This window comes from Melospiza georgiana, chromosome Z (assembly GCF_028018845.1).
Source record: "Melospiza georgiana isolate bMelGeo1 chromosome Z, bMelGeo1.pri, whole genome shotgun sequence".
In the NCBI taxonomy this organism is placed as follows: Eukaryota; Metazoa; Chordata; class Aves; order Passeriformes; family Passerellidae; genus Melospiza; species Melospiza georgiana.
The window spans coordinates 9,504,223-9,528,515 of NC_080465.1; the positions used below are offsets into that span (position 1 = coordinate 9,504,223).

A 24,293-nucleotide genomic window follows, 5' to 3' on the forward strand; every position below is an offset into this window, starting at 1 on the left:
TCAGCTCTTGAAAAGTCATGTCTCTTTGCATTTTTTTTGATTGCACTAAGTGACCATTCATGCATTTAATCCTGACTTGTTCTATCCTGATGGAATCAGAGCAAAAGTTCTGTGACTTGAAGTCCTCTTTTACAAACATTCAGTTATTTTTGTGTCTTTTGATTTGTTTCTCTGCCTACTACAATGCTGGATCTCTGTCAGAAACAGTATCTGGAAATTGGATTCAAGTATTCATTTGGAACTGATACCTTTAGTTTGAGGTGTTAGGGTTGTGTTAAGATGATTCCAAAATGACCTATGCGTAGTTTTCACCAGGACTTTAAATCTTAAACTGAAGTAGTGTTAGCAGTTTTGTGGCCTGCAACCATGTTATTCCAAGTAGCAAACATTTGCCTACCTTTGTGTTGAGCAAGTTTATGTTGTTCATTATACCAGTCTTTAAGACTCTTCTTAAGTATATACTAACTCTGTGTGTCACTTTTGAAAATCCACCTGCTCCATGGTTCCTCAGGGAGTTTGCTGCTGGACAGTCTAGTCATAGCTTTAGAGCATTATGTAGAGCGAAATAGTGACCTTATATGACCTGGAAACTTGATGATCTGTGTAGTTTTTTCCACTGTCTGGTTTAGGGTAATGGGATTTTTTGGCTATACATTTAACACAAGTTAGACTTGGAAAAACAGTAACTAAGATTAAAAACTCGTAGATTTAAATTGTCTGTTGGTTCCCTGGTATTATCTGAGTTTCTGTCTTTTGGATATATATTGTTTTATAATTTATAGATAACAGTAAGATCTGGAATTACAATCGGATATCCAGAATATTATTAGCTTTTTATGTGAATGACTTTAAAAGATAAAAATTTTACATTTTGCTATTCTAGATATGAAGTTTTCTTTAAATTAAAATCCACAATTTGCTGTTGCTCTATTATGTGATGACGTTTTAGGTGGTTTATAGTCAGATGCTTAATCAGAGCGGAAGGCCTTTCCTACACCATTTATTTTCATAACAATGTGTCGATGAGTTTTTCTTGTGCCAGTATCTGTAAGTTGGTGCAATTCCAAAGGCTGGTAGTGGAAAACTGTTTGGAAATGTTGGTTTATTTTGATGCTGTGTAATAGTTAGCACCTTCTTCACTCCTTAAATTTTCTTTCATTAGTGGTGCTGTCTGCAATGTACTCCTGACTTGCTGTAAGGATAATGTTTGTCGTCTCTGGGCAGAGACTTTGTTACCCAATGACAGTCTGTTGTACGGGGGAGGATACAGCAATTGGAGTGAAGCAGTGAACTTCACAAATAACTTCAAGAGAAATACTTCAAGTAAAGAAAAAGTGCAGAGTGCATTGGAGGTAAGAATTGAAATTGAACAGTGAGAATAAACACATGTAAAAAGTTGTGATTTTAGATAAGTTGGTAATTTGTATCTCAAACATGTATCACAAGTTGAAATCTTTTATACTTTTATATCAGAGATGTGCATAAAATGTTATAAAAGGGTGAATTTCCTTGAAGTCTTCCTTGGGCAGGCTAAGCTGACAACTCTTTTGCTGAGCTTCTCACATTGAAGACACACTGTTCCAAAGTCACAACTGTCTATTTTTGTCTGGTGACTGAAGAAAGAATGCTTTGCAGTATTTAGTTCAAAGGGCTAGGAGCAGTATGGAGCACACATTATATATAGGTTATGTGAAACCCAGGGGTGATGCTGCCTTAAGATGTTTGGTAGGGGCTCATTTGTCACTCCGAAGTTGTGGGATGGTCTCTATGACTTCTGCAAGTGGAAAAATAGTAATATGGAGGGAAGAAAAATAGCCTTTCTGCAGTAGTCCTCAGAGCAGACTGCTCATAAGCAGTAAGGCAAGTGATTCTTACCAGATAGTATTTTCTAACCAGTGTGAATAAGGAAGAAATTGTAGCATTAATGGTCTGCTTCAAAGGTATGTAGAGCATATATGGGCATTGTGCTTTTATATTAATAGAATGATGTATTTAGCATGCTTGTAGCGCATGCTATATCTGAAAAATAGTGCAGCATACCTGAAAATGGCAGGCTAAAAGGCACAACAGAGAAAAGGAAATAGTAAAAGAGAGGAGGAAAAAGGAAGCTGGAGAAATTTCTGTGTTCGTGTGGAAAATAAGAGGCAACATTAGAAATCAGGTACAGCAATTTTGTGATAATTGAGAGAAGACTGTTTGACATGAGCATGCTGTGTCGTGGTTTGACCGGAAATGGGACATCTGGGATATGTTGTTTTGCTGTGGTCACCAATGGGTGTTCGGATTTTAAGATGAGCACCTGGTTTGACCAGTGGGGCATTGTATCCGCCTCTTGAGACCACAAACCCGAGAGTTAAAAGCAAAGCAGGGCTCTTGTCCTTCAGAGCCCTCTTGGGATTTCCGGCGTGGATGGTTGGGCCTCTCTCCCCCGGCCCAGTGGCTACTGGGCTGGGGGAGGGGAAAGCCCATCTGCGGTAGGCCGGGATTCGGTGGAAGGGTGGGGGGGGCATCGAGCGACCTGCTTACCCCACCCCCCCCCCCCCCCCTTTTTTTGGAGACGGAGAGAGAATGCAGCCTGTGTTGGAATTTTTACCTTGAAACTTGATATCATGTGCCGGCAGCACGGCTGGGAGGAGAAGGGGGGGGGGGGCAGCGGGCAGCCCAGCCGCTTCACGGAACATTACCTTCACTAACATTACCTAGGAAAGGGATAAGGGTGGAAGATGAAGGAAGAAACAGGCCAGTAAGGAGGTCTGGCAAAGAGAAAGAGAGAGATGTTGAAGAAATGGGGGAAGATGGAGTGGCAACTTTGCTGGACTCTTTTCTTTTGTTGTTGATCCATGGACTCGTTCCTGGTGATACAGAGGCTGCATTGCAGGGGGAAGCGGAGGCTCGGAGACAGGAGAGTTTGGTGTTGAGACCCCTCGGCCCCAGGGGGTATAGAAGAAATGGGGGGGACAAAGGTCCCAGAGATGAGAGTGTGCTCTGCTTGGAACGAGACGAGGCATCCTTAAAAAGGCCCACCCTGAAAGCAGGCCTCTGCCCCATGCCATGCCTGGTGGTGAGAGCACCTTGGCATGGAAGGGAGATGTCACGAGATAGCAGGACTCCGGGCGGCGCTAATTGTGACAAGAAGTCCGTGGTACAAGGAAGGACTCCGTCTACTCTTCATAAGCTGAAGATTTGATTTTCTAAAGGGTGGTGCCAGACTGAGTGTGGATAATTTTGGGCAATGAATTGTACTGGGACCTGGAGGAGGAGGGGGATATGTTTCTGTGTAGTTTTCATTTTCCTTGTGATTGCTTTTTTTTTTTGTGTGTGTGTAGTTTAGTAATTGTGTGTAGTTTAGTTAATAAACTTTTCTTTATGTTTAAGCTGGAGCCTGCTTTGCTTATTCCTGCTCACATCTCACAGCAGGTATTAGGTAGAAGGTATACTCATGGGGGCTCTGGCCTTGCCAGGCCCAAACCATAACAAAGGATAGAAAGCGCAGCAAGTGAAAAGGAATGCCAAGAGTGTAACACCATCTTTAATACAAATTGTGTACCTCTGTGTACCTTTGGGTGCTTACATAGGTGTTTACAGCACAAAAGGCTTGAAATGTGTAAGCAGTCTTAAAAACTAAATATTATTCTTTCTCTTGGAAACAAGTATTTGTATAAACAAGGAGGATCTTGAAACTTGTGGCCTTTTGTGGGGTGTTGAAGTGCTGATCTAATTAGATCCAAAGTACAGATTCTGTTTTTCATTAAATGAGACTACTCAGTATTGTTGCTTTGTTCAGAATCTTGAATAAGCATGGTGTGTGTTTATGAAACACGAGTATTTTCTGTGAAAGTACAAAAACTGTATGGATATTGTCTGCACACTGAAGTATGAAGTAGTTACTACATGAAGGTATTTTATGGGCCTTCATAAATAAATCCAAAGGCACTGGTTTCTCTCTACTGCAGACTCAACACAAGATTGCAAGAAACTCCACTGATTCTTTTAGTTAGCTTTTAAGCTGAAAAATATCATTTATTAGTGCCTAGAAAACCATTTACAGATTAAGTATGTTTTTTTCTTTTGAAAGGATTTTAAATTATGCTTTATTCTTCATGCAGTTAAACCTGAGGCACTTCCGACGAGGAAGGAGGAGGTCAGGTGCTGTTGTAGCACATACTGGATGTGCTCTGCATCAGCAAGATCCTCATGAAGCTCACAGGAACATTCCTCCTCATGCAAATGCCCTTTGCCACTACCATATTGCTGCCAGTATCAATCCAGCCACAGGTAATAAATGTAATCTTTGCTATGAAGTGAGCTCCAGTTGCTGTTGGGTATGTGTTCTCTCTGGAAACTTAGCAGATCTATTTGTTCAATATTTAAATAATCATGCAAAATTGCTAGTATGTTGGTTTCATTTTTGCATGAAAGAACTTTCTACAGTAATGAAATTATTTGAATAAATTTCCAGTGCAGTAATCCTGTTTTTTATGTTGTTCATCTTTTAAGTGAGATTGATAGTGTCTAAAATGGTGAAAGCTAAGTATTTGTAACTTGAGTTAAAATTTACTGTGAATTGTGTATGATACTGGGAACATACTGGAAAAAAAAAAAAAGGGTATGCTTCTTAAGTGTTGAAATAACCTCACATTCATGTCCTTCTGTCTCTGAACCAAACAAAACATGCCTTCACCCTTATATTCCATAAACTTTGATATTGCCTTGCACCGTAACAACCTGTTGATAGGGGTTGAGGAAACTCCCCTGTAGCTGCTGATACTTCTGTCTTCATTATCTCTGTGTACGCTGTTTGTTATCCCAAGTGACCTTTAGGTGTGATAGGGCCCTGCTCTCCTGGAGATGACTGAAGATTTCATTTTCATGAAGTGTGTGTCTGTTCATTGAAAAACTGACTAGAGATGCAATATGGAATGACCTTCATGAAGGTTCTGGTGTGGTTTTCTCTGTCTGGACTTAATGAACAAACATACTATGTAATTCTTTTCTTAAACTAGTTAAACTCTCTTTTATAGTATTGTTTTTCTGTTCCTACTTAACTTGTTTGAAAGGCCAGTTTTCAGCTAAGAGCATTTATGATGAGTTCATGTTTCTAGCTGTACAGTCTGGTATGATTGGAAAGAACGAGTGATTTCCATTAACACTGCTTTGCTAAGGAAAGCTCTAAACACTTTCTCCTTGATTATAGTTCAGCATTTTGAGTGGCAGCTCATTGGTTCATATTTTAACAGACAGGACTAGAATCACATCCAGCCTACCAGAAGGAGACTTCTTACAGCTTTGTGCAGTACCATCAATGCTATCATATTTCCATGGGAAAAGTCTCCAGACATTGCTTGTTATTACCCAGTGTCACACAGGAAACTTTCTTGAAAGCATCTTGGGGATTTGTTTATTTCCTCTTATATTTTTTCCTCTTCAGATTGCTCAGTGAGCTAGCTAATCTTTTCATGTAGGTAGCACATAATCTTTGACCTTTTTTTTACTTGCTTTTAAAGCATTTTTTTTTAATACAGAATAGCTAATGTTATGATTAACCATTGTTAGCCATCAACCAAGCCCCAGGCAGTCGCTTGCTCACTCCCTGCAGGACTGGGGAGAGAATCAGAAGAGTAGAAACCTCCTGGACTGAGATAAAACCAAGTTAATAGGTTTTATCTCAACCTTGTTTTCTTTAATAGGCGAAACAAAAGCTGCACACATGACCAAAGAGACACAAGGAATGACTTTGCTGCTTCCTGTGGGCAAGGAGATCTTGAGCCATCTCCAGGAGAGCAGAGCCCTATCACACCTAACAGTCACTTGGAATAACAAACACCATCCCTTCAAGCTTTCCACCTTCTTCCTTCCTCCTCCCACTTTAAGCACTGACCATGATGTCATGTGGTCTGGAGTGTCCCTTTGATCAGTTTCAGTCACCTGTCCTGGCTGAGTGTTCTCCCAATGCCCGATGCAGCCCCAGGTTCCTTGCCAGTGTGGCAGTACAAAAACCAGAAGAGTCCTTGGTTCTGTGCAAGCCCTGCCCAGCAACAGCAAGCACATCTCTGTGTCATCAACTCTGTGCTCAGCACAAATCCAAAACACCGCCCAGACACCATGAAGAAAGTTAGCTCTACTCCAGGCAAAACCAGCACAACTCTGCAAACTTTACCTTTGCTTGTGATAGACTTTGCAGCATAAATATGCCAAGCAACAAACTTACAGAATGACAATAAAAACAATTTTGAAGAAAATTAGAAAAATTACGTACTTAAAACTTGTCATTGGCTTTTCTAATCTTGCATTCTTTTTACGTTACCTATATTAATTAGTATCTGTTCAATAATGTCTTTTGGATCACTTGTCTTTTAACTCAGTAGATTGGAGGATAGAAGGTTGTTCTTTATTGTAGAACCTCTGAGGTAACTTTCACATTTTAAATCTTAATTTGAAGAAATAAGTGTTCTCCCTCACAGTCAAGTCTTTAAGTACCTTAGTCTAACCACATTCTTAATGGAGACCTTTTTGTTTGCCCTTTTGAAATTAAATTTAGTCCAAAAGCCTAATTGTATTTCCTTTAATTTGATTTAAAGCAAATTGGTTCGTGATGTCTTACTTTAAAATTTGCCAATCCTACAGCATTTAAAAATATCTGATAAAAACTAAAGCCAGAACAGCTTTATTTCTCATTCACTTCACATTTTGAAGAATAATGCTTTCATATATACTTATAGCATGTATGCAACAAAAATCCTTGCAACCTGCTTTTATACTATAATTTTATTTCTTCTGTTGTCCAGCCTGGGTGGAATTCTGTGAAAGGAATAAGCAGTGGTTGCTAGGACAAACTTGTCTCTAGGCAATTACAGAAAAAGTTACGGAATTCAAAGACTTAAAAGTTTTCTGGGAAGAGATACTGTGATTTATTAAGCAAATAGAAATTCACTAAGAAAAATGTCCAGAGCTGAACATCATTTAGAAGCTGGTAGTTTTAGATGGAAATTGGGAAAAAAGTGATTTATTTAGTGACTTTGATAAATACTAAAAAAGCACAGAGATTTATAATTAATCTGAAAATTAATCTTTCTAGTTCACCTTATTCATGCTCACTGTAGCTTCATCTTTCAAAGGGCATCAATAATTTTTTTTTTCCTTCAGATTCTCTTACTTTCCAGATGTATAATGATACTTTTGAGACTGGCTTTGGGCTGTGTAGGTAGATAGACTTCTTAAATGACCTGTGCTACTTCTGCTCTGTTCCCCTGCTGTGTCCCCAACCCACAACAATACTGCTGGTTGTCTTGGTGCTCCTTTATTTTATCTTTGTGCTGTCACTTACAGTTTTCCTTGGCTGGATTGGATGATTAGTAATTCAAATCTATTGCTGATTTTGATTAGAACAACAGATTTTGGGTGAAAAGTATTTTGTCTCCCAGGATGTGGAATTTAAGTAATGGTGCATAAATAGGGAGCAGAAGGAGAAGAGACTATACATGGAGACTATTAGGTGGGAATTACATGCAGTTTGAGATTTTAACATGTTGCTGTATCACACATTTGAGGAAATTGCAGTAAATCACCTGTCTGCTTTTTAGCCTTGATTAATTTAGATTATGTGACTCTGCAGCAGTCTGATCCTTGCTTCTGTCCCACACTTTGTGATTTCTGCTTTATTTTTCACAGCAACATGGGACATCAAATGCCATCAAACAGCCACATGAATTAACAGAATGTATCAGAACCAGAACTCCCGGGGTTTTGTGATGGTGTTCCAGAGGGCATTCATTGTGTGATCTCTGTACTAATTTTTGCTAGTGTAAACCCTATGGTCATTGGTTACAGTCTATATCTACTGCAGCATCCTTTGTGAACTGAATATTGGAAAACTATGCTTAAATGATTTGGTTCATACTGAGCTGTAGTAGCAAAATAAAAAGTAAATTAAGCTGCATGCGCAGTATTACATCAACATTGCAGGACCCTACTGTTATCCTAATGTAAGCATACTAAAGAACCTCTGTCTGGAACAAGTCTCAAAGCAGATGGTGTTGGTGCAGGGAATGACAAGTGGCAGCACACTTGGATTTATTTTTTTCATTGTGGGATTTCTGTTTGAAAACCAGTTCTCTAAAATTATTTTTTGACCTAACTTACTTAGTTCTCAAGAATGTCAATCAATATCTTTTTTTGGTAGATATTCCTCTACTGCCTTCTATCACATCTTTAAGTCTTGGTGAGAATGAAGAAAAAAGTGGACCTTTTATTGTACACTGGCTAAACAACAAAGAACTTCATTTTACCTTATCTATGGAAGTGTTTTTGCAACAACTTAAAAGGAGTTTTGAACATCATTCCCCTGAGACTAATACTGAGGATTCTAATCAAATGGATGGCAGATCAGAAGAAGGTAAAAGTCATGCAGACACATGTCATGTAGAGAAATGGTTTTCAGTTTTTAAAGTAATTTGTAATGTTCCCCCAGGGGGAAGTGAGAGATTGGCAACTTGACATGCAAGGATACAGAGAAATTACAGTGGCATTTCAATGCATTTTCTTCTTTTGCACTGAAAGTATCTAAGTGACTTTAAAAAAAATGTATCTGGAAATTCTGATTTCTCTTTTCGTAGTTGTTCTAGAAATTTTGAGTTATAGATGCTGAAAACTGTGTTATTTAATTAGGCCTGACTGGAGGCCTGTGTATGAAAATGTTACTTCAATATTAAGGAAGCAAGAGCAACTTTAGAATTAACTTTTTTTTAGATATTAATGTACAGCTAATTTAAATAGCTTTGTTCTATAACATAGTACACTCAATTAATTTAAATATATATATCCTGGAGATTATTATCCTTTGTTCTGTCTATGCATGCAAAAATTTGTATAAAGTAGAGGAAACGAAAAATATTTCAAATTAAGGTGCAATACAAACTGTTTTGGTTTGTTAGACACTGAGCTCTGTTAGAGGATTTATGATTGTAATCTTCATCCTTTTAAATTAGTTCTTATATGGGTAGCTTATAAAAGGCCTGAAATTAGCTCCAATACCTGAATAACACTGCTTGTTATACTTCTGGTTTTGAATATATATATATATATATGTGTGTGTGTGTGTGTGTGTGTGTGTTGTAGAAGCTGATGAAAATTCAGATGAACAGAAAGGAAACCAAGAGAAGAAGGAACTGGGTGATGAGAAAGCTGCTCCATATTCAAGCCTTGCTCCTTTATCCTCTGCTGTTTTTGATCATGAAATTGAAGTTCTGCTTTCTGAATGGAGTAAAAATGCTGACATGCTCTTCAGTATACATCCTATGGATGGCTCCCTGCTGGTGTGGCATGTGGACTGGCTGGATGAATACCAGCCTGGCATGTTTCGCCAGGTGCAGGTACTTTATTCCTCCTGAATTTTACATCGGTGTTCAGTGAGAAGTTTGATGGGAACCCTAATACTTAGTCTTTTTTTCTTAAAATTGCAGGTGTCATTTGTCTCAAGAATTCCTGTTGCATTTCCCACAGGTGATGCAAACTCTCTTTGCAGAAGTATAGTGATGTATGCTTGTACCAAAAATGTTGACTTAGCTATTCAACAAGGCAAACAAAAGCCTCCTGGCCTTACACGATCTTCATCTATGCTTATCTCTTCTGGGCACAGTAAATCTACCAACAGCTTAAAACTAAGTATCTTCACACCTAATGTTATGATGATTTCCAAACATGCAGATGGGTCACTGAACCAGTGGCTAGTGAGTTTTGCTGAAGAATCTGCTTTTTCAACTGTACTCAGTATTTCACACAAATCCCGATATTGTGGTCACCGTTTTCATCTTAACGACTTGGCTTGCCACTCAGTGTTACCACTGCTGCTTACAACCTCACATCACAATGCTCTAATTTCACCAGATGTTGAGAAAGCAATACAGACAAATGAGTCTTCTCAGTCTCAGGAGTCACCAGTAAGACCTCAGAGTAGAGGCAATGCAAATGTGACATCCCAGGATCCCAATGCTGTTTACAGTGAACTTATTCTATGGAGAGTAGATCCTGTTGGGCCTTTGTCCTATTCTGGTGGAGTTTCTGAACTTGCTCGGATCAATTCTCTTCATGTTTCAGCTTTTTCTAACGTTGCATGGCTGCCCACGCTTATACCCAGCTATTGCCTTGGTGAGTTTCATTTTCTGATTTGTGACGTATTCTAAATGAAATGAATATAACCAAATAATTCACTTGAATAGATAATGCAGGTATACTTGAATATACTGGAAAAATGTTAAGCATTAACATTTTATTTCACAAATTTCACAAATTTTCAAACTGCTGATACTTGGGAATTCTTTATTCCTCTGTAAAAGGTTTCTATGTTCTACTCTTTTATGTATTTGATGTTTTAGAAGCTTATGCAGTAAAGTTCTTAGGTTCTAGTGCATACTTCATAGCATGCTGAAGATTTAAATGACGGAGATTTAGCTCTAGTTTTCAAATGGAATTCTTGTTTTCTTTTCGTATACTTTGATTTGGTTGCTAAGCACAGCTTTAAACTTTGTAATCCTTGCTTGTGAATAGAAGAGGACTTCTTTTTATGCTGTGTAATTTTTTGTCACGACTTCAAAAATGCCTGTTGTCAAAAAACAAAAAAGGAAGCCATATGGTGTTTGAATATTTGAGCACTTTCTTCCTGCTTTTCAGGTGCATACTGTAATTCTCCAAGTGCCTGCTTTGTGGCTAGTGACGGACAGCATTTAAGATTATATCAAGCTGTAATAGATGCTAAGAAACTTTTGTGTGAGCTCTCCAACCCAGAAATTTCTGTAAGTGAAAAGCCATCTCAAGTTTTTGCATGTTATGACTTCATTCAGTTGCACTGGGCTCAGACTTGGTGACTGACTAAACTGGTTGCTGAGGATTTTGCAGATTATTTTGCTTGTAAAAACAGATAAGGTAAAGCTTTTTAGCTATACTGTATTTCATTTAATCTCAAATTCTGCATAAGGTTTGATTGGGAAATATCTGTGAAGTGCTTACACCACAAGGAATCATAACTGTGTGGGTGCATTGCTATCCTGAGGAAAAGCTGAGACAACAATTCAGCTCTTGGGGAAAGGACATTAAATTGCTGTATGTGAGGCTTTCCAGATATTCTTGTCATCTTTCAGCTGTCAAAACCAAATGTGCTCTTCATAAAACAGGGAATGTTACCTCTGTTCTTACTGAATCGCAACTAGTGTATATTATATGCTTTAGTTAGCATTTGCACAGTGATGTTGCGCCTATCCAGCAGGTTGTGCCACAGAAACGCATAAAAAGTTAACAAGACCACCCCCCCGATTCTTTTCAAACAGAAATATGTTGGAGAAGTTTTTAACATCATAAGTCAGCAATCTACAGCTCGCCCGGGATGTATCATTGAACTGGATGCCATCACAGAGCTTGTAAGATCTTCTGCTGTACTCATCTTGTGTCATAATTAGCTTTTTAAAAAGCATTAATAATAAAAGCAATACCTGTAGCTCTCCATTAGGTAAATTTGGGGTACTTGAACTATTTTTGACATATTCTTGTACTTGTTTTCAACAGTAGCTGTAAATGGAAAGAATGTGAGTAATGAAAGTGCATTTTCATGAGGAGTCCTCTGTTGATGTATTTAACTTACCAAGTTAAAAGCTCCTGTGTTAGGGAGCACTATTGAAAAGTATACACCAGGATGTTCACTTCTTGTGTATTTTTACTTCTTTAGCATGGCCGGAAAACACAGTTATTCCATGTTTTTCAAGAAGACTTTATTTTAAATAACCAGGAGAAGGAAATGCCTTCAAAGAAGAACAGTTTATCAGACTTAGGTAAAGAATTTTTTTTGTCATAGAACATTGAAGACAGTGTTTTATTTTTCATTCTAAAGAAGAAAAAACTTGTTTAATGGCTTGGTTTTTATAATTTTAATGTCAAATACCTTAATTTGAAGTCTTCAGAAGAACGCAACTAGTGAAACTCAAGGGTGTTTCACTTCCTTTGAGTTGTTTGCAACCAAATTTTAGATCAGGTAGTTTAAATCACAAGATGCCCATAATGTCCTGTGTTAGGCAGTCCCTTAACATGAAAGGGGGAAGGGTTTTAATTGTGAAGTGCTTGTAGGGTATGAACACAGACAAGACGTACTGTATCCTGTCGTGGTGGATGCTGTTCTTTTACATCAGCTAAATGTTGCTCCTCAGGCCTTGCATGGCACAACAAATGGCGAGCCAAACAATTCCTCCTCACTGCAATACAGTGAATAGTGTGTGGATTTCTAGATCCTTGGACAGATCTGGACTGCTCTGGAAAAAGTGATTGGCTTTCCTTGGTGGAGTGCCTCAGTAATTTGGATATGTAGGCATTGCATTGTTCTGTCCCAATGAAATAATGTGCGAGGAAAAAGGGGTTGGAGTAAAGTTTGTGATACCAGGACATCTGCAGTACTAGATGAGAGGCCTAGAATGAAAGGAGCAGAGTGGCGGGAAAGTGTCAAAGGAACCTAGGGAAATAGTAAATGAACTGAATATACATAGTGATTATTTGGTTCTGGAACTGGCTGTTTTTAACTGAGGAAGAGTTTTGGGGTAGTGAAGATAATCCCAGCCCTTAGTGGAGTTAGAAAAATGCAATTGAGGTGTTGAAAATAAGAAACAAAATAGAAGACATAAAAAGTGTTACTCTGCAGCACAATCATATGTTTACATCTTGAGTATGACACACAGAAATAATTTTAGAACAAATAGGGATTTACTTGATCTTAGTCAACTGTATACATCAGTATGTGTTCTGAAAGTTGGTAACAGATTGCTGCATGCCATCCGTGTAAGGAACTGGGCTAAATGGACCCTTTGAAAAACTGTTAAATTAGAACTGTATCATTTGCATGCATTCTAATTTGAAATTATTTTCTAGTGCTTTCATATTTCCTCTTTAATACTGAGATATTTACCTCATATTGTTTTTAAAAAGAACAAATTCATTTATGTTTTTCTATGGTACCATAACCATTGCAGTGTTAAAAGCACAGGGCAAATACAGGCTATTCTTGGTAATGTTTTATGTATACTCACACCTAGAGGGTCAGAGGAATCATAGAGGAAAAAGACTCCCTAAATTAACTATTCCTTTTTGGTCCTAATGGGTTGACTTTTATACAAAAGAAAGAGAATACCTGGGTAAACTCTCCAGAATTGGGTGCCTGTTGATAGTACAACTCATATCTTCTTTTTGTGTAAAACTATGGCAAGTAAATTCTTAGGAAGAAGCATGATATCTCTTTCTCTCTTCTAGACTATACTATACTTGATAATACATTCTGGGATTTAATTTTAAACATAGCAGAGTCAGCCAAATGTGTTGTCATCTCTGAAAGAAAACACTGGCAGTTCTTACACGAGTAAGAATCACTACCTGTGATTGTAGTGTTTGTTGGTGTGGTAAAAAACTGAGAAAGCTAATGTAAGAGTTAGATGCAGTCAGATAATTGCATTTCAGTATTCATGTTAGCTTAATCTGATTATTTGCTAGCCAAGAAAATTTAGTTTTGCTTTCAGATTAATAACCCCTAAGATCTTCCTGTTCTCAATTTCACCAGGAAACCAGCAGAATGGATTCTCTGAAAAATTCTACTTAATAGTGATAGAATATACACAAACCCGTTCATTACTACATATGTGGCATTTACATTTGAAAGCAATTCCTGTCTCAATAGGTAAGCCTTCTTTCTTGTAGTTTTCTTTTAAAAAAACCACTGTCTGGTGAATATCTGTTGTTCAGTGTAATCTAAAATGCTTCATATTTTTGAAAAGATTCTGCATTTGATTACAAGATTTTATCACAACCATTCTTTCTTGATTACCTACTTTTCTGATTGCTGAAACTGCTCAGTTCAGCCTGAGCCTAGAGTTTGGTATTTTTTGTGCATTCTAAGGACAGACATGCTTAATTGGCTCTAATACAGTCTAACAGTTAAGACGTTTTGCTTTTTGGAAGTTCTAGTTTTCAATTTTTGAGTTTATGCATACATTTTAAATAGGAATGTAGTCTGAGCATCAGTGATGCCATTACAATTCTAAATAATTTTGATGTTCTGAAGTCTGCTGGTCCTCTTTCAAACGACCAAACTATCTCTAAAACTCTTAGGTTTTATAGAAAGGTAAGATACACTTTTGTAGTTTTCTGTTAACATTTAAAGATTTTAATAAACATGAATCTGATACCACTTACCAGAGAAGTTCGTTATAATCCATGTTTCTGTCATTTAAACTAAATCAGCATTTCTTACTATTGCTTTCAAATAAGAGAAAAATTGTTATTGTAATTAATTTATAAGTTAGTGAGAATAATAAAGATCTAAATTTTCTGATGTAGTTATGTGATGAGAAAATTACTGAGAAGGCTCTGCAGCAAATCTGTTGGAAATTTTTGTGTTTCATTTCCAGCAATTTTATACTCCAGGTCTTGAGTTTTATAAAAAAAGGGAAGCATTCATATCACATGATCTGAGAGCCTATGTTTTAAGGAATAAAATAAATATGTTATTAAAACATTTCTCAAAAATAACTTTCATCAGTTTGTAAGCTAAGACATGAGGGCCATAATTTAATTTTCCCTAGCTGCAGGTATTCTATGCTTACTGAAACCTTATTTTCAGTGGATAGCCACATACATATTTCTTTGCAGCTTTTGGTCTTTTTGGTCATGCTTTGATTGTTTTATAATCTCTCAGCAGTTCTAGGGTCTCTGAAGTATTTAATGTGAGATGTCCTAGTGTTTCTCTTTAAATCTGAATATAAGAATACATTTAATGACAACGAATGTAAAATTTTAAATCAGATTTTGTCTATCCCTTCTGGAACTACTGAAGTGAATAAAATAACTTCTTACATTAAAAGAAATAATTGATCTTTTAAAGTTAACAATGCGTACCTTTCTTTAGATGAAAAGATAGGTGCGAATCCATCTGAAGAAACAATACAAACAGAAGAATTGTATTCTTCACCAGATCCAGAGAAGATCCAATCACCTTTCACTCAAAAGTATCGGGCCTGTAGAGCAAACCTTCAGAGTACCAGCTGGCTTACTCTGTCTTCCAAAATGGTGTACAGTCAAGAGTTGAGTATGCCAGAAGGAGTCGAAATAATAAGTGTAAAGCCATCAGCAGGTTTGTCATCTTTTTTTAAAATACTAAAATAGGGAATCTCTGCCTTTCTGACTTTGGTCTTGAAAGAGCAACAAAATAATAGTGAGTTTTGGATTTGTTGTTAGAATCAACATGTGTAGGTGAATCCAAAAGGTTTGCTAAAATGTACTTCCTGTTACTTAATATTTCAATCCTGCAACTAACATTAAAATAAAGCTCTTACTTAAGAGAATAGTAGAAACACAAATTTTATTTTGCGGTCATTCATGAAATTTTTGTAGGATCTGTACTTAAATGTTAAGGTTTTCATCAGCAGTCTTTTTAAAATACAGTTTTAGATTTTTCAATGAAGAAATATTTTTTGGCAGAATATATGTTAGTATTCGTGTTTAAATAATAATATATGACTCCTCTCTGGGGCACAAAATGCAATCAAAGGGTAAAACGGTTTCATGGTATATTTGACATATCGTCTTCGTGAGGCCCTGTAAATGACCTCTTTGTGAGGAAGCAGTAATACTTTTTTTAATTTGGAGCCCTGAAATAGTGACTGAATAAAAATGTTGCCAGTTTTGCTTTTTAGTATTTCCTCCAGTAAGAGTGTATTTTTTTCCATTTTAGGACATCTCAGTTCTTCTTCCATATATCCTGTTTGTCGTGCACCTTATCTGCTGGCTACTTCCTGCTCTGATGGAAAAGTTCGATTCTGGAGATGCAGGGTTGTCACTGAAGCTTCTTCCATGCCACAACATGGCACAGACAGTGATGTTAAATATGTATGGGAAGAATGGCCATTATTGATTGAGGAGGGACTTCCTAGTAGTAGTGCTATTAATGTTCCAGGGAGGCCAACTGATGTCAGCTGTGCACACACAAACAGATTAGCAGTGGCATACAAGCAGGCAGCATCTAGAAATAGCTGTCTTTCTCAAGATTTTGTGATGCACGTTAGTATTTTTGAATGTGAGTCTACAGGGGGTTCTTCTTGGATTTTAGAACAGACACTTAAATTAGATGAGCTAGGCACCATGTTGGACTCTGGTGTTAGTGTTGATAGCGATTTAGTGGCAGATAACCAACAAGATACATCTCTGTCTCATGGTGGAAGTATTATACCCAACACTAAGCACTTGGTACACTTGGATTGGATGTCTAGGGAAGATGGTTCACATATTCTGACAGTGGGAATTGGATCAAAACTTTATATGTTTGGTCAGGTGTCTGGGAAGGGGCAGGAACAAAATGGTAACGAGATTGCTGCAGTCTCCCACAGTGGCAGTCCTAAGGCTGCGACTCTTTCTGGGTTTGTTTTGCTGCGTTGTGTTGACTTGGTTTCATCTGTGGAGGGGTCACCTCCTTTTCCTGTATCCTTGTCTTGGGTGCGTGATGGCATTCTGGTAGTTGGAATGGATTGTGAAATGCATGTTTATTCCCAGTGGCAATCTCCTAAGCAGGAATTAGTTAGTACAGATTCCTGCAGTGGAAGTATGCCATGCCTAACTAGCTTAATGAAACAAAGCCAGTCAGCTGCCTCAGGTCTGCATCCACCAAAGAGAACTTTGACCAGATCTATGACCAGCCTTGCACAGAAACTTAGTGGGAAAAGGTCTGCCTCTGATCTGTCCATGGAAATGGAAGATTCTGGTCTATTTGAAGCAGCTCATACATTATCTCCAACTTTACCTCAGTACCATCCATATCAACTGTTGGAACTCATGGATCTCGGTAAAGTACGCAGAGCAAAAGCCATTCTGTCCCACTTGGTGAAGTGCATTGCTGGAGAAGTTGTTGCTATAAATGAGTCTGAGCCTAACCATGACAGGAGGCTCAGATCTCTGACGATCAGTGCCAGTGGAAGCACTGCAAGAGACCCCAAAATGTTCAGTAAAACAGAGACTACAGACTATATAGAAATAGACTCTGTTCCACCATTGCCTCTGTATGCTCTGCTTGCTGCGGATGATGATTCATCTTTTTCCTGTTCAGAGAAGTCTAATAATCAGCATAGTCAAAATAAACAGGATATGCCCAATGACAGTTACGAAAATCTCTTCCAAAATAATGTTATAAGTACAGATGACCTTGTCACATTTGAGGCAGATGAAGACAGTTCAAAAGTCATTGATCTTTCTCAATACAGCCCAACTTACTTTGGACCAGAACATGCTCAGGTTCTTTCTCGTCACTTGCTTCATTCAAGCCTGCCAGGTCTGACTAGGATGGAGCAAATGTCACTGATGGCCTTGGCAGATACAATTGCTACTACCAGTACTGACATTGGAGAAAGCAGGGACAGAAGTCAGGGTAAGCTGTCTCTTCCAAGTTAAATGTACTACTGTGCTTCACAGCCGTTCCAGGGTTTTTTTTCTGTTGTGGAATATTTTTGTGGCTTGTAAGATGATGATGCACCTTCATTTCATGGTGTAATTGTTTCAAGACCTATTGCTTGGATAAAAGTAAAATTTTCTTTTGCCACTTGGTAATGCCACTGTGAATCTATCAGTCCACATACTATAATTATTTTTAATTCACTTTTGAAGAGACAGGAATGACAAATATTTGTTGTACTGTGTAGACAAATTGAGAAAGAATTTGATTTGGTTTTTTTAATATATAACTTCTTCTGTCTCTTGCATTAAACAGAACAAATAACTTCAGAAGTTTTTATATTTGAAATTTTCTTCTTTCTCTTCTCTTGAAGGGAAGAATTATGGACTAAGCTATCATTTACAAATTCAAAGTATTAGTAGTCACAAATTTATATTTCTTCTATTAAGACCTACAATACTTACTTGGATTAATTGCTGTAAAATGTGTGTAAAAATATTTATTTCCAGGTGGAGAAACTCTCGATGAGTGTGGTTTAAAATTTTTATTGGCTGTCCGGCGTCACACCTTCCTAACAACTGCGCTTCCTCCTGTGCATCGAGCCCAGCTGCTTCACCAAGGTAACCGATGTCTTTTCTTAGATGAGTTGGGTTTTAGTGATGTAGCTGCCCCTGTGAATGGTGTGCTGTTGATGTGCCTCTGCAGAATCAGTAATTTAATTCATTGGGGTTTTTCAAGAAATATTGTCTAATATGAATGAGTGCTAGAGCAGAAAATGTCTTGTTTTGGTTGAGGTAAAGGTCTCAGAACTGATTTTTTTCAAACAAGTTTTTAGTTGGTAGGGGAGAATTTCTGTTTTCCCAAATGAAATACCCCAAATTTTCCAAATGAAATTCTACTACCATGTTGTTCCAATAACCTTCTGCAGGAATAATGTAGTAGACAATTGCACCTCTTTATGTATGGGTTTGGTATATATTTGGAAAAAAAAATTATTACTCACACTTTAAATAATTCTATATACTTACTGTAATTATACAATAAACTATTTCATATAGAGAAGGTTTTTTTAGTAAAATTTAACTAGTTCCATCCTGATATTGCAGATGACAGAACGAGCTGGATTTGGTAAGTGATAATCAGATGTAAAGGACTGGCTATGATTACTCCTTTAGCCATCATGACAGTTGTGATAGCATTTTCAGTTGCATGGCTTGTCTCCCCTCAGCTGAATCAGAGGCTGGAATTTGCCACAACTGCCAGGGCAGAGTATTGCAGAGTTAACTTTCTGTTGGACTAATTTTAGTTGAGATACTTCTGTTTCTGGTGAGCTCAGAAATGGGTGAGAGTGGGAAGGGCCTCCAGGGCAAATGTGGAAGTGGCTTTCTACAGAAAAGCACCTGGCCCTCACTAGAGTTGCAGTTATCCTTAGCCAGCTATGTTGTTGTTTAGCAATTGCTTCCTTCCTCATAAGATTTTTTTATTTCAAGTTTTCTTTTGTATCTCTATCATCAAAGGTGTTTTTGCTCTGATTATCTGAAACTTGTGCATTTTCTAATCCAAGTCAAAATAGTGAACCTGTCTTTCAAAATTTCGAAAAATGTAATCAGTACACTGCACTTTGTGACATGGCTAATCTTAGTGCCCCTTAGTATCCATTTGTTTGAACTTCATAGAGAAACTCTGTTCTTCACAAACTTACCTAAGGAGTTGCAGATGAAAAATTGTTTCCAGTTGTATCATTTTTCTGCAATATTTGAAATGCAGTCCTAACAAATACCCTTAAATTTCTGTTGCCTCGCCAGCAGTGCACTTAAAAATTCAAAACAAGCAGTTTGACCTACTTTCCTTCCCCCGTTCCCATCCCTTTATCTTCAGGTTTTGGATTATTTTATTAATTAATATCTTCTGAATTTTCTTTTTCCTTTCCTTTCTTTTCTTTTTGACTGTTCATTGTACAGGTTTATCTACGAGTCACTTTGCCTGGGCATTCCATTCTGTAGCAGAGGAGGAGCTCCTGAGTATGCTCCCTGCAGTGCAGAAGGGCGATCCAACCTGGTCTGAGCTCAGAGCTATGGGTGTGGGATGGTGGGTTCGAAACATCCACAGCCTGCGGAGATGCATAGAAAAGGTAAACAGAGCATTCCAAAAATACCCCACAAAATCCTTCCAAACAGCTGTTCTCCAGTGTTTACCTTCTGTCTCTGTCTCGGCTGTTTTTTATGGCCTGGAAAGGCTCGGGAGGGCCTTGGGCAGCCCGCGCTCCAAAGGACGAGAAGAGGCTTCAGGTTTTTTCTCGGTCTTCAGTGTTTATTAGTTTTTTATCTAAAAGATTTTCTCTCGGCCCGACAGAGGTCTGCTCAGCAGCCAGCCATGAGCACACTGAGAGCCCCCGGGGCGGTCACCTATCTTTATACTCAAAACTACGTATACAATATTTACCTATTTTCCCCAACACCTTTTACCCTTATTGACCAGTGCACTTTTAGTAAGAACCAATCCCAAAGTGCCACCATCACCACAGAAGATGGAGGCCAAGAAGAAGAAGAAGAAGGACAGGAATGCCCCAATTCCTCTATCTTACTTCTCTAGACTCCCCTGTACAGAAATCCTAAACCCTGTGTTTCACAGTCTAATTAACTTATCCCTTCATCATTTACCCCAGAGAAATCCTCCCATCCTCATACAGGTGTCGTCTCCCGTGCAGGATCAAAGTCCAGCCACCAGACACTTCTGGCAATGTTCCAGGACTCCCGAGCCCCCCAAGGGTGGTCTTGGTGACTCGGCACATCAGTCCTGAGGTGCTGAGATCCCACATCTCCCCCTTCTGTCTGCACTAAGAAGACCTCTTTTGCTACCTGACTCATGGCACGTCTTAAACATGCAAAGATGCATGGGACAACAAGTATGAGGACCAAGAGAATTATTAAGATATAGAATCCTATCTTTAAAATTCCTGTCCAAATGGGAGAGATGTCAAAGAATTCTGACTTCGCTTTTGTGTGAAATCATTGTTTTGTTTTTCATTCAAAACCCGAAAGGAAAAATTCCCCAAAGTCCTTAGTTTCTTTTTATTTCTCTTCTGAGTAATTTTTTGCAGTCTGAGTCTCGACTTCTGTATGAGTACTCGTCTCTTTGTTTCTCGGATCAGCGTTCTCCTGTTCTCACGTTTGAAATGGCTTCACGTGCCGCGCCGACACCCACTTCAGACCTCGATCTGTGGAAACACAAGCGAAACCCTTGCCCCAAGTGATTAGTTTGAAAGGACCCTCTATTTGTCCTGTCTCTGGGTTTCTGATCAAAACTAAAGGATTTTCCCTTAGCTTTGCCTGTGTGCTGTTTAGAAAATGCCTCACGATTGGTGGATTAGGTTCTGAGGATGAACTGTTTAGGAAATGCAACACATACAACGCCTTATTTAATTTCATGTGAGGTGTTGCCTCTGGTTCACCCCTTCTTTGCCTGTCCAGAAGGGATTTCAGGGTGTGATGTGTTCTTTCAATGATTGCCTGACCTGTGGGCGAATGTGAAATAACAAACGTATGTTTGACACCCCATCTTTTCAGGAATGTGTCAAGCACCCTGCCTGTATACGTTGGACCATTGTCTGTTTTTATCTCCTGAGGCACACGTAATGATACGAATGCTTGCAGAAAATGTTGACAAGCATGGTCTGCTGTTTCCCCTGCATGTGCTGAAGCAAAGACTGCACCTGAGAATTGTATCTACAGAAACATGAACATTTTTGAGCCTCCCAAAGGATGGATACTTCGTGACATCAGCCTGCCACAACTGAAGACTTTGCAGTCCCCGCGGATTGATTGCTTCAGTAGAAGAAGGTGGCTGCACAAGCTGACAGTCTGGACAAGCACTAATGATCTCCCTCGCCTGACTCTTCGTGAGGCGAAAGGACTCCATCAGTGCTTGTGCATTCTGATGAAAGAACGTATGACTTAATCTTGCCTGCTCGAAAATGTCCGGCAGTATTTGCGAAATGGGCATTGTCAACCTGTACGCCCGAGCATTCCCTTCCGCTACAAGCTCCGGAAGTGTTGTGTGCGCTCTAATGTGCGTGATAAAATATTCTCTTTCCCTGCTTTCTAGCAGTGTTTTCAACCTCGTCAGATATGAGTATAAAACCTCATTACTGACTTCTTTCAAGAGCGAACCCTCCAATCTCTTGACCACACCCGCAACATATGCGGAATCTGTCACCAGATTGAGAGGCTGTTTGAACAACTGAAATGTTTGTACAACGGCTGCCAACTCCACAATTTGTGGAGAGCCCTGAACCATCCTCACGTCTGATTCCCAATCCCCTGTTGCTGAGTTTCTCCATGTGATCACTGACTTGTGTGTCTTCCCTGAGCCATCTGTGAACACTGTGATCCCGTCCAAAGGTTCTTCACTTATTCTTGGTTTTGCTCTGTAACATATTTGTGATTGCAGTATTTTATGTTGTGGAAAATGGACTGTGCAAGTTCCTGGGAACGCTAACAACGCGATTAATAAGTCTTTCGATTGTTGCATTGCCCAATCGAAATAGTCTCGCTTCAGAGGTAATCTGATGACTGAGAATTCTCTTCCTGCCATTGTTAGCAACCTTGTTCTCGCCTTTATGATGATTTGTGCTGCCATCTCTAAATCTGTGAGAATTGTTTTTGCGGGCCTGTGTGGTAGGAAAATCCACTCTATGATTATCAAAGAGTCCTTTTGTGATTCATCTCATTGGAAGATCAAACCATGGAACTGTGTCTTCTTCGCCAGCACCGCCAACTGAAAAGGCAACGTTGGAACAAGTCGATGTGCTTGCCTTTTCTGTGTCGCGTCCGTGACTTTCTCCAACTCTTTCTTCGCTTCTGGCGTGAGTGTCCTGGGAGATCGAATGTCTGTGTCTCCTCTCAAAAGATCAAGCAACGCTGGAATGTCGCTGTTTGTGATTCCCAAAACTGGCCTCATCCAGTTGATTTCTCCCAAAAGCTGTTGTAAATCATGCAAATTGCTGATCTTAGTGCTGATCTCCATTTTTTGAGGTTTTATTGTTTTCTCTGAAATTTTCCACCCTAGATATTTCCAAGGCGCAACCTCCTGAATCTTCGAAATGCTGATTTCCAGACCTGCCTTTTGCACCTCTGCAATCACACAGTCACGAGCTTCTCGCAGCTCCTGTTGTGTAGATGCTGCAATGAGCAAATCATCCATGTAATGAATGATTTTCACCTTCGGAAATTTCTTCTGCGCTGGTGCCAAAGCTCGTGCCATGTACCATTGACAGATCGTCAGAGAATTTTTCAGACCTTGTGGAAGAACGACCCAATGGTACCGCTGCAGAGGCGTTTCCTTCTTGATACTCGGAACTGAAAAGGCAAATCTCGGAGCATCATCTGGATGGAGTGGAATACTGGAAAAGCAATCCTTGAGGTCAATGACCACAAGCGGCCATTCTCTGGGAATCATTGAGACAGAGGGAAGTCCCAGCTGAAGTGGTCCCATGTCTTCTATGACTTCGTTGATCTTCCTGAGATCATGTAACAACCTCCATTTGCCTGATACCTTTTTCTTGATGACAAACACTGGAGAATTCCAAGGGCTGTCTGTTGGCTTGATGTGTCCCTTCTGCAATTGTTCTTGGACCAGGTCTTTCAAAGCACTCAACTTTTTCCGCTCAAGGGCCACTGATCCACCCAAACTGGATCATCGGTTTTCCATGTCAACTTCAATGTGGCGAGTGCTGCAGTGACCCCTATTAAAAATCCACTTCGATCTTCGCGCCCCATTGTGCCAAAAGATCCCGACCCCAGACTGTGATCGGCTTTTGGACGACAAAAGGACGAATGATCGCCGTCTTGTCTCCTGGTCCCGTGACAACGACTGAATTCTCACTTTGCAGACACAGAGAAGCTCCCCCTATGCCTCAGAGAGAACCCAAGGGCGCGACCGAGCTCCAATCACGTGGCCAAAAGATGTACGATATTACCGTTACATCCGCCCCTGTGTCGAGCATACCTCTGATTGCTATTGTCCTGTCCCCACATGTCAATTGGCATGTGAGCATGGGTCGATCTCGACCTATGTGCTTCACCCATGTTGTGTGTACTTCAACATGTTCCTTCATAGGGAAACCTTCTTCGTTGAAGATTGACATGACCTCTCCAACTGCGTGTGGCGGCAAGGCGAAAGCTCTCGCAACCACAGTGTTTTGTGGTACAGTCAATGGTGGACGAAGTGCTTTTGCCAACACTGTCAACTCTGTATTTTTGTCCGCTGAGACAACCGTTGGATAAACAATGAGTCCAAGGATACTGCATTTATCTTGCCCAACTACCAAGAAATCTTGTTTTTTGTATGAATCCCCGTGGATACTCGTTGGTATCTCCGCATGACTTTCATCTAGAAAGCATACTGGTTTTGAAGCTGCCAGTGCACACTGTGCCCCTGGTGGGAGGAGGTCTGGGTCGCTATAGAACCGACTGAGGGTTTTGCTGAGGGCATCTGCTTGTCGCTCACTGATGATTGCCCTGTCTGCTCTTGTGACACCGCCAGTACTTGTGTCTGAGCGCGCTGGTGATTTACGGCCGCGCTCCTTTTCCCGTTTCGCGGATACGGTAACGGATTTCTTTCCACGTCTGTCTGGGAATAACATTCTTTCACAGAGTGTCTTCCTTTCCCGCACCTTGCACAAATTGGCCTTTCCGCTTTCTGTGCTGGTGCTGGCGTATGTGTTCGTGGACAATTCTTTCTCATGTGCCCAAACTCCCCACATTTGTAGCACTGTCCTCCTGGGGGATTGCTCTTTTTCTGCATCGTTGCAAGAACTTTGTTGTTGTTTCGTCCT

The 24,293-nt window shown here is 39.4% G+C and overlaps 1 protein-coding gene across 4 annotated transcripts in view; it reads left to right on the plus strand.

The window, feature by feature from the left end:
- DMXL1 (Dmx like 1) overlaps positions 1-24,293 on the plus strand; it is an 84,386-nt gene that overhangs the window by 21,372 nt on the left and 38,721 nt on the right. For all 4 annotated transcript variants that reach the window (XM_058044628.1, XM_058044629.1, XM_058044630.1 and 1 more), the window contains exons 8-20: positions 1,163-1,352; positions 4,107-4,275; positions 8,180-8,392; positions 9,115-9,368; positions 9,459-10,143; positions 10,666-10,787; positions 11,319-11,408; positions 11,714-11,816; positions 13,583-13,699; positions 14,927-15,151; positions 15,752-17,434; positions 17,968-18,078; positions 19,420-19,589. In XM_058044628.1, the coding sequence (XP_057900611.1) occupies positions 1,163-1,352; positions 4,107-4,275; positions 8,180-8,392; positions 9,115-9,368; positions 9,459-10,143; positions 10,666-10,787; positions 11,319-11,408; positions 11,714-11,816; positions 13,583-13,699; positions 14,927-15,151; positions 15,752-17,434; positions 17,968-18,078; positions 19,420-19,589 (4,132 nt within the window). The remainder of the gene's footprint in view (positions 1-1,162; positions 1,353-4,106; positions 4,276-8,179; positions 8,393-9,114; positions 9,369-9,458; positions 10,144-10,665; positions 10,788-11,318; positions 11,409-11,713; positions 11,817-13,582; positions 13,700-14,926; positions 15,152-15,751; positions 17,435-17,967; positions 18,079-19,419; positions 19,590-24,293) is intronic.